We start from the raw sequence: 11598 nt of genomic DNA on the forward strand, positions 1-11598 counted from the left end.
GGGCGATGTCTGCCCATCTGACGAGTTCTCTACTCTATGACTTTATTTTTTTATTTATGTTCTTTTACTCCGGTAAGTGACGTGAACTATGCGTTTGGTGTCGAGGTTTGACAAATTGACGTATGCATGGGTTGTTTCAGGTGTTTTACTCATCTAGTGTTACTTCTCACAGTCTCTCTCGGATTCAATATGCCTCTGTCATTGTATCGGCTGAAGACTTATCTGCCTACAGGATTCTGTATAGGTTGAACAATCCACTGAATGTCCGGCGTTGGCACGTGCATCGTGTGTCTGCCGTGATATTGCTCCGGAATTGCTTCTTATTGGTGAGTTGAATTTATATCTTACTATGGATTATTTATTCAACTACATGTTACCATTTATTAGTTTGTTTTTATTGTTTTCAGTGGTCTGCAACACTTCACCTATTTGAGCTGAAGATCACGCAAGTTAATCTCTCATATTCTTCTGACTTGCCTCCCGCGCACACTTGTCCTTGTTCCTTTCACGTTCGAAGTTTTTTTCGTCGCATTACAACTAAATGTAGTCGTATATAATTACATATAAAAGTGGATAGGATTCCATGCAAATCCGATGCGGGTCTAGTAGGAACAATGAGACGGTTCTTCTAGGTCTTTAGTTTGCAGTATAAATGTTTGGTACTGACTGTCTCTCGCACGCACTCTCGATTTCACGGTTTTGATCAATATGAATCTCATTTGAATACGTGTATTCAGGATTGTGCTTCTTCCCTGTTATTTTTTTTAGCGTGGGGGTGCTTCCGGAGGTGGTTATTACGATTTTGTTTGAGTTTTATCAAATGTGATCGTCTCTAAAGTGACCCTGTCGGATGAGGGTTGACAATCTGTACTAGCTACAATTCGACGATTTTTGATCAAGTGAAAATTTGCTCATAATACACGTTTTGTGTGGGTCGTTTCTGTGTTGTGGTTTGATTGCGCGTCCGTGCCGTCGAACTGGACGGACATGTACAACTTGGTTTGCTCTATCTGGCAGCGGAGAAGAAACGAGTGCTCAAGGGGACCATCTTCCTTGCAAATGGTTTGCATCTCCGAAGAAAAGGACGTAACATATTAGTATCTTCAATCACTATCTATCCAAGCTTATTACTACCACATACGTGCGAGCTCACGAATTCATTTTTGTTTCACATCAACTTTAGTTACTCTCTGAAGCCACACAACAACTACTAGTTTTCAGGTCACGAGTCTTGGAAGACGGATTTGCCTTTTTGAGAGTATTCTTGTTGGGGAATTATTTTATGTTTAATTGTTCTATTTAACCAATCTTCAACACAATTTTCGTGCCATCATCCTTAAATAAGACTTTAACTATCTATAACCCAGGTATATTTCTACCGCAGCTCATTATTTCGTGCTTGGTTGTTCTGTAGCATGCTGGTTAGTGCTTAACGATATCAAAAGCTGTTATACGATAAAACATGAGAGGGAGAGACTCTGTCGCTGCGCGAGAGCGAGAGATAACTACAGGCTCCAGTGGAGGTAAGGGACTCTGTTTAGATACCTTTATCTACCCGTTATCTCAGTGGGTCTCATACGTTTTGGGTCACCATTTTATGGAGAATAAAATGAAAACAGTTATGAAATACCTACATGACAGTGAAACAACGAATTACAGTTTAAACGGTGAGTGATCGTAAAATATCCATAAAAAAAAAAAGAAATCTGTTTACCATAAACGCACTCAGGGGAAGCATGCCCCGACCCAGAGGAGATGGAGGGACCCCCCCCACTTACTAAAATAAGCAACTTGATTGTAAAGTTGCGGGTACACTGGTGTATGTGCGTATTCCATTAGACCACCGGTACACCACCAACACACCCGCTACACTGCAACATTTGTAACACCTGTACACATTTGATACGTTTATGTTTTTCGGTTCACCAAAAAAAAATCTCACTCCAAGCTGAACTAAAATGTTGTGCAGCCCTGTGTTAGGACTCCTAGCCTACATTGCTCTATACAAGAGTGCATCTGCTAGGAATATGCCCCTTACTTTTTTTTGAATTACCTCTTCTTATCATGGCTACTACCTTAAGTAAATGTGGCCTTTTGAAAGCACTATTTACTAGCCTCCATCCTGTCCTCTCATGTCCTTGCCATGCAATTGTAAGATCAGAATCCATTCTGACACGCCTTAGAATTAACATACCACCTAAACTTCTCATATACTCGCGACACACTACACGTCGATACACAATACTCCCTGTAAATGACAAAGGTTTGCAAAACATTTCGCCATGGAGACCTTGAAGATGAAAAATCATTTCCTCTGAATTGTAAACGTCAATATAAACCCACACACTTTCCTCATACACCATTCCAATCTTTAATCCAGAACTGTTCCTAACCAAATAAAACCACACACATTCTACGCCTATCACACTCAAGGATCCATTAATAATATGAATACATAATACATATATATTGTACAGTCATATAATAGCTAAGAAGAAAGGGCTGTAACCACACAATGTACCCACTTCTCTCCATTGAGGTTGCTTCAAACCAAGCCAGGTTGGCTGCGAGCGATCCTTCAATGGCAAGCCAGTGCTGTTCTCAATGCAGCTTTTTCTACAACACCACAGTAGTCGAGACACATATTCGACGAACAACATATGCAATCCAAGTCCGTCTGTGCAACAATATCATATTTCAAGCCTTCAAGCTCATGACAACTATTTCAAATTAAGAGGATTCGTCCATGGCTACACAACCGACTCGCAAGTACACATCTCCATGTAAGGTCTCCCATACTCGCCCCCGAAATCAATTGCACGAGTAAAGGGATCGTCTCCAGCAAGATCACCGTGCTGTTCATCCTCATCGTCACTGTCCCTGGATTCCTGACGGTTCTGGCCACTTGGCTCGAACCTGTATGGCTGAATTCCCCCATCCAATCTCTCCACATTGCTCAAAACTTCTTCCTTGGCTGACGAGTCCGAACTCAAATACTCCGCCATGTTTTCGTCGAATGAGCTGTCGTGTTTACAAAGTGAACGCATACATGACGTCACGACCTAGTTTTTCGGATCATGTGACTACTGAAAATGGCCAAAATGGCAGCTGCCTGACGGAATATACAGGTTTTGATAAAAAAGAGCTATAAAATCATTATTTACCGGGGAATATCGCTGATTTCTTCAGGGTATGGTTTAAACATAATATTTCACTAAATACTGAAGTTTTTATTAACTATCTAATGACTGGAGCCTTCCTTTAAATGAACAATTGATATATCAAGCAATAAAAAACAATGGTTCTCATTGGAGGATGTTTGCCATTACTAATCGAGTAGATTGAACCAATGTAAACTCTCAGCCTGTTTCCCAGTTTACTGTACAGCCAAACCTGGCTCATGTTCAAACTGCTGTGGTTTTTCTCTTGTGGGACATTTTGGACATTCTGATGGACAGTTTGAGTTGCACCAACATTCTTTGTATATTTTTCCAAAGCTATTGTTCATCAGAAAACACTTTAGCAGAATCTGTTCAGTTGTTTTTGGACGCACTCGGTCAACCCACATGAAACGGGAAAAGTTTCAATGATCAATATCTCCAGGTCTGCCTGTCAGCATGCAATAATCAATTTTGTCTGCTGAAATATTAGTTTATGGATCTTAAGGCTTTCATTGGTGGTGTTCCTGTTCCACGCATTATGATGTTTTGACATTGGATCACTGTTAAAGGAAACCAATCTCTTGCATGCCTCAGGTCAAGATGGATGTGTTGAGAGCCACAACCCAGACCAGATTCCCCATGGTGGTTGAGCAACTGGCCCATTTCTTGAATCCCCTCTTCCTGCCTTTTCCTTCCCCTCATCCATCCCCTCCATTTCCCTCCCAGGGACTATTCCACCTCTAGCAACTGGAAATTCCCCTGTCTGTTGAAAGGCATCCATCACTGGCACTCAGCAGCCATTTCAGACATGTGATTTGGGTGCAGAATGATTATAACAAGCACCTCAATCTTTCGGTCGCTGCAAAATGACTACTGACTGGTTCAGGGGAAGGAAATAGTTTGACAGGGAAAATGTTTATGCCCTGACCACTCAAGCGTAAACGTGGATTAGGGACAATGTTTCAGAGGTGGAGAAGTCAAACTGAACAGGATCATGTTTGCCTATCTTGACAAACTGGATAAGGGTTAAACGCCATGTTTTCTATCCAAATAACTATCATGTTTAGCCTCTGAACAACTATATTGTTTTAGTAACAATGAACAATGTTCTATTATTCTGCTGTTAAGTAAATGGTGGAACAGTCAGGTACGGAGCCCTGGAGGGTTCATAGAGAGAACAATAAATAAAACGAGGCCACGTTTTATTAATTTGTGTGCATTAGATGTAATTCGTGGCCTCAATTTAAATAAAACGAGGCCACGCTTTATTCATTTGTGCGCACTATATACTTTCTCGTTCGCACGAGAAAGTTACCGGTGCACCAAGTAGGAAGTGGAGCGCAGTCGAGGACAGCAACCGTTTCATTGCAGAGCTGTTCTGTTTATGTGGCGGGAAATGAAGTGGCATAGGCTACATTGCACTCTTGAGAATAATCACTTTCAACACTCGGACTTCATGTTTAGGGAGATTTCGGCGCAGAGGTCTAGAACTTTTTGTTTAAGGCACCGGATTCGCAAAACAGCGAGAGTCTTAACCAGCTCTGCCTGGATCGTATGAACTTCATNGGCTCGTGGCCCTGACTGCAAATGAAGCAGAGGATGTTTGGGTGAGTGAGCACATAAAAGGGACAGGACAGGCATTTGTAACATGTGACACGCTCACTGTCTCACACACACACACACACACACACACACACACACACACACACACACACACACACACACATGCAACAAACACACAACTAGCACAAACTTCCACATGCACACATACACACACCTGCGTACATACATTAGGTCAGTGTTATCAGCTCAGTGAGCTCCCTGGCACACTGGCACATGAACAGCAGTGAGACAGCCAAAAGCTGCTAATGGCACCAAGTGAGAAAGAGCGTGAGGGTGAGAAACAGACAGACAGGGAAAGACAGAGAGAGAAAGGGACCTGGTTCCAAAAGAAGGTTAGGGAATACAAAAAGAGGCAACAGAACTGAATAATGCAGATAGCATTGCCAGGTTCCCAGTGGATCCAAGTATCTGCAGGAGTTATTCAAAGAGGCATTTATCATTAAAAAAAGATTTACTTTAACTGTGTGTATGACATAAATGTGTTTGCAGTTAAAGATGAACACTTTTCTCCACATCCTTTCAGTGCCGGATTATCACCAAGAAGTCCTCCTGAAAACGTCCTTTATTTTGTAACAAGCTGTGTTTGTTGTCCTTATAAAACCAAGTTATCAAGGGACTAATGTGGGAGTTTTAGATGCGGCTGGTGTCTTGTTTATAGCGATGGCAGCTTTAATCGGCTGCTGCTGTTCTATAAACATTCCCCACTTTTTGGGAGGAAGAGGAGGCCTTTCCTCACTGGGAATGGACATGTGTTGTTCAAACATATCAGCCTCTGTAAAGGACACAGGAGTACCAAGAGGTTTCACCAATGGAATGTAAATCAAGGCTGTACTCTGTGAGAATCTTAAAGAGTGGCATTTTAGCAGAAGAGACAGTTCAGTAACACTGCAGTCAATAGAAGAGAGTAATTGCAAAGAGACTGCAGGATCAACTAATCCAGTGGGCACAAAGGACAAATGTAAATTAAAGTTGCATCAATATTTGCTGTTTTGTTCGTTTGTGTCAGCAATATATTGTGTCTGAGTTTGCTTAAAAATAGTATCTTTTTATTTTTATAATGAAATAAATATATCATTTATAACTTATCCATACATTTGCCAATCAAAACTATATTTGTCATTATTATGTCATGAGATGTTAAATAAATATTAAACTTTAATTTCTGGCAGTTGAGCTTTGATACAGATGCCCTGCCCCGCCACCTGTTGCTGTGTTCATTTAAAGGGGGCAGTATTGTTCAACCATCACAACAGGCCAATCCAAGTTGATGTTAAAGCAGGATCCCTTTTTTAGGTGTTTTAATTATGATATGTTATAAGAAAACAAAAAAATATTTGATGGTGGCACACTCAAAAGTGCTTACAAAAATGGCTAACATGTTTGTTCCTAGGACGAAAGCTAAAAGCTGGCACAGATCACATAAGAAATTGTCCAGATGGAGTTAACGCTGAGTTGCCTTCGCTCCTCCTCTCAATGCCATACGCATGTATGCACTCCACCCAACCACCACACTCACTCCCTCTTTTACGACATACTAATAGCAACATCATGAGAGCTCTTTTGCATTCTTGTGAGTAAAGAGTTGCAGCTGAGAGTGGCAGCGGAGGCCTGCTTCCAGCAGTAAAATAGGTAATTAAGGAGCAAAGTTGGATGGTAGGCTAATTGTCAAATGGAGATAATTGCATGCCTTTGTTATACCACAGCTGTCCTAGGGAGCTGTGGTCACAACACAAAGCCAGTGAAATCAGCTGGACACCAAGGGCGGCTGCATATGTTTGTGTGAGTGAGAGAGTGGCACATCATCTTTATTACCAACTGATTACATTTTCACACCACCTCCTCAGGCCCTCAGGGCTGAAACTGAAGGTCCAAGTATTGTCAGCACAAACACACACACACACACACACACACACACACACACACACACTCTGTGTGTATGTGTGTATGTGTGTATGTGTGTGTGTGTGTGTGTGTGTGTGTGTGTGTGTGTGTGTTTGTGCTGACAATACTTGGACCTTCAGTTTCAGCCCTGAGGGCCTGAGGAGGTGGTGTGAANGTGAGCGGTGAAGACCAGCTCGCTGCTGCACAAATGTCCTGGATGGAAACACCCTTGAAAAAGCCCAGGACGTAGCCAGGCCACGAGTAGAGTGAGCATGCAGGCCCGTTGGTGCCTGCAAACCCTGACTCGTATAAGCNAGTTTGTGAGAGCTGCTACAGTGAAGTGAATGCTGGGTAAGGTGGCACACCACTGCAGTCGCTGATTGGCTCATTTCCATTTCAATTACACAGCCCAGTGACATCGCTGTGTTGCCACACACACACTCACGGAGAGACAAACACACATGCACAACTACACTTTCACGCACTGGCTCTGTGCACACACACACTGTACCCAATGAACTCCCATCAGCCACCTCTTTGAGCTGTGCACCGGTGACTGCAGATAGAAAGCAAGAAGGACAGGGAGAGATAGCTAACCTGAGTAAAAGAGAAAGACAGAGAAAAAGGAGGTGAGCAAGAGCTCAGTGGAAAGCTGAGGCAGGGAGCAATCGGAGTCATCTAGCCAGTTGAATAAGTGAGATTCAATAGAAAGTGCCTTACAGTGTGCTGCCATCGTATCGCACAGCTCTGAAGTGAGCAGTGCAGTATTATAGCTCAAAAGTGTCACCCAGGAGAATCAGAGAGTGATCCCACACACATTAAGTTTATAAAGATTATGTTTACAATTATTGTTCTTGTTTATTATGGGAGAAGATACTCTTAAACATCCTCATTTAAAAAAAATGCTTGTCTTTGGTCTCCTATGTTGATTAGAAATAAATTGTTACACAGTATAACATCTTCTCAAGGCTTAACCTCAGGGCACATTGTGAGATGTTGTCATTGTTGTTACACCAACAAATGTAACTGACCACATTTTGACTATAAGGAAGGAGAATTTATGAATACACGGTGACAAAATACTACAAAGATGGTGAGTTATAAAGCAAAAAAGCCAAGCCTTAACAAACTACTTTGACAGGAACTGTCAAGAACATAGCGCTCCCACACTGCTGAAAGCTGCTTGCATTACAAAGTCAAAGCCTCCTCTACCCGAGTATAAAAGATCCACTCAACTTCTCTTTCCTATTTTCACTTGCCTGAGTTTTTTGATTGGCCCAGTACCGCTCTTGACCCCAAATCAGATCTAGTTACATTATTTCACCCTTCCCTGTTGAAATTCATACATCTGATATATTTTCAATTCAATATCCTCCGGCAATGTTCCTTTGCCTGATAAATCAAATCACAGTCACCTACAAACTGCAAATGAACTGGGACCTTAAAAGGCAAAATAGTGATATCCTGTTAAGTGTGAATGTTTACGTGTGTGTGCATGTGTGCGTCTGTGTGTGCATGTTCCTCAAATGAAAGATCATTTGTTGATTTTGGTCCGGAGGGAAAATATGTTTAGCCATGAGAAGATGAACTCTGACTGAACCTCAACTCGCATGTGAAGGCCTTTTCAGGACCTTTCAACACTTATGATACAAACGCACATCGCAAACACTTCTCGATTTAGTTTGTGCAGTTGTCTAATTACAGATGATTGGTTGTGTGTCAGCGGATGAAAGAGAATGGCGAGCAGAGAGAAATAATTGAAAGACAGAGGGAGGCAGAGGGAAAGGAGACACTTCTGCGATTGATTGTTAACAGCAGCCAGAAACGGACTTGGCCTTCTATCCAGAGAGGTATTCACCTTGTTATCACTGATGGCAAAGAAGTGTAATGAAAGAGCCAAGAGAGGGGTGAGGAACAGATAACTGCATCCAATATTTCCACTCCAATCATCTTGACTGTAAAATTTAATTCCTCAGCAGACCACCATCTCAGCAGCAATTTTCTTTTCTTTTGGATCTGGAGATGGAAAGCATTTGTTTCTAATTTTGTTCGAGAGAATAGCAAGAAATGACAATACCAACCCCGGGGAGACTCCTATTCCAGCTCATAATGCACAACAGACCATTTCTCTACCAGTCTAACAATCACACAACCAGGCGGCATCAACTGTGGCTGTAACTAGAATACAAAACCTCTCAGAAAAAGATTCAATGTCACAGAAGGGGAGAGGTGGATTTAAAGGATAACATATGGGTCGTAAAACAAAGAATGAGGAGGTCACCTACATTGTTTGCAGTCTATGTGTGATTGAAATGTAAAGAAATAAAAACGTATTTCTATTTGAACATTTGAACATAACTTCACAACCTCAATTTCCTAACTGAATTTTCTAAAATGCACAATAGTAGTAGTGCCAATAGGAATGAAAAAGGTGCTTCTACCCACTAAAATCTCAAATATGTTTGCTCTACTTTGATATGGTTGAAGAACATGATACTGTGACAAGAAGAAATGCAACCCTCAAAATACTAGTATTGAGGTAGAGACACGGCTAAGCAGAGAGCAGTGAAGTCAGAGGAAGAACATGTGAGAGCGTTGCTTGTTATACGAGTTGACAGCAGCATTCCTGGCTGGCTAACTGGCTGATAGGCTTACAGCACAGGGAGGGGATGTAGGAAGACACGGAGACATCAGACCTATAGAGTATCACATATTACTGGAATTTCCTCCTGGACATGTTGGAGGGCTGAGATATTATACGGCATATTTGAATATATATTTGACGGGATATCTGCTGGAGGAACACACACACACATTAACACTCGTATGAATGCTTAGCTGCTGGTCATGGTGCATTTTACTGTGTCCATCTGCTGTAGCTTTATGGAGGGTGCAGTGCAGGCTCAGAGCAGGTGGTCAGCCCAGTATAATATACTGACTGTCAGCAGTGAGGGACACAGGGACGTACCCATGCATTCCTTCATCTCTCTTTCTCACATGCATTCATTCGACCTCCCATCCAGAGACCATTTCTCCTACACTTCTCCTCTCTGTTTCTGTCCATCTTCAACATCTCTCCTTCCCTCGCCCCCCCCCCTCTGCTCCCTCACTCTTCTCACCCCACTTTCTCTCACCGCCACCCTTGACTGTGATCTTACGATATTCATTTCTGCCATTTATGTCTGTCAGCGCTCATTTTGCCCCAGGGAGACAATGAATTAAGAGCAGTGACAGACAAGTTCTTGTTCTGCTCTTGGTGCTGAGTGATGCAGCGATATGCCGGCTCCAGTGAGTGTTTGATGTAGTCTGCATTAGCATGCTGCAGCTCAAGTCCAAAACAGAGAAGAGGAAAAAAAAAGGACAGATACTTCCTCTGAGCTCATCTACTCACTGCTCTGCCAAACAACCATTTTTATGGGTGTAAAACACTGATGTGTGTAGGCTGTATATGTGAGTGAATGGCTGGGTGTGTATGTGAGTCTCTGTATATCTCCCTGTGTGTAAAAGGATTTCTTTATGTCTCTGCTCGTCACCAAGGGAGTGAGGGAAAAATGACACAACCCACAACATCCTGTCAGACCCTGGGGCCATTCTCCTGAATCATTGCTGCCCCAAACCCACTTCAATCCCTTAGTAAATACTGTACGCTTTGACATGTTTACCAGGACCACAGTGGGTGTGTGCATGCCCGTACAGCCACGTGAGTTTATGCACGGTCACACATGGGCAGTTAGTGTCAATTAATAGCTATACATCATTGAATGGGAGACGTGTTTGCCATTAATCATAAGTCAATGTTTTATAGTGACAGGGCATTTGGCAGCTGAAACAGAACAGCAGCAATGAAACATTGTGAGTCGTGTAACATGTCTCCCCAATGTGAGAGAGAGAGTAAATGACCTTGGTGTGTTGTTCCCTCTAGTTACCTGCACTCAGCTCTGTAGCTAGCTTGTGGAGAATATGTTCTCGGAAGTCATAATCACAAACACCTCACACGGACTGAAAAAGTTTGCCACAACTCGGCAGCAATTATTGCTTCGATAAGTATAAGTGACACAACTAACTCACTTTGATAAGTTAGGTACAGTAATATCCATGTGTTACAACAGAATAAAACTATGGTGGAATAATGATGTGGTCATGATTGGAAAAATTGAATGGAAGAAAAATATGCAGCTTTTTCCTTTCCTTTTTTTCCTACTATTTAGAAGTTCATTGTACTCAAAATACAAAGCGTAGGTGCAATAGATACAGTAATGTCCCTGCTGTAGACCTTAAATAGAACGTTATGAGGCTGGATTAAACACTTTTATAAATTAAAATGTGTACTTTCTCTCACACACCAAGACGATCACTGTAGTCAGGAAACAATGCAAGTCCAAAAACTCTTACTCTCCAAATTGAAATCCAATTCCAGAATTTAATTAAAACTTTTAACTGGACAACGAGCACAGCGGCTCGACAAAGAGGTTTATAAAATGAAACCTTTTTTGTTTATTGACATTCAGTAACCCACTTCCCATTAGGCTAAAAAAAGACAGCATGTTCAGGACTTGAGTCATATCTCTGGTATAAAAGACTATTACGCATATTCCTCTCTCCCCTACCTTCTTTTCACTTTATCCGCCTCCTGTGGTCCACTTGTCAGTCCACTTTTCCTGTGTTGTTGCTATACTGTATGTAACTACCCTCCCCCCACACACACACACACACACACACACACACACACACACACACACACACACACACACACACACACACAGTCTCTAAAGACAAAAGATCAAATGATGGATGGAGGAGTGAAATGAGTAAGAAAACTGGCAAAAAGGGCAAAACCCATGTGGGAGAAGCAAGAGAGATCCAATGTAGGAGGAGGGTAAAGACAAAAGGCAAGTATGAAGGTTTGAACTAGAGACTGCAAGGACACACAGGG

General features: G+C 42.0%; 1 protein-coding gene across 1 annotated transcript in view; it reads left to right on the top strand.

Annotated features, from left to right (window-relative positions):
- The first annotated feature begins 10531 nt into the window (after positions 1-10531).
- Positions 10532-11598, top strand: part of LOC104966307 (stromal cell-derived factor 1-like) — an 11113-nt gene continuing 10046 nt past the window's right edge. Inside the window, exon 1 of the mRNA XM_010795495.1 lies at positions 10532-10544. Within this exon, the coding sequence (XP_010793797.1) occupies positions 10532-10544 (13 nt within the window). The remainder of the gene's footprint in view (positions 10545-11598) is intronic.

Source organism: Notothenia coriiceps, unplaced genomic scaffold, assembly GCF_000735185.1.
Source record: "Notothenia coriiceps isolate Sejong01 unplaced genomic scaffold, NC01 NC01_scaffold00037246, whole genome shotgun sequence".
Classification (NCBI taxonomy): Eukaryota; Metazoa; Chordata; class Actinopteri; order Perciformes; family Nototheniidae; genus Notothenia; species Notothenia coriiceps.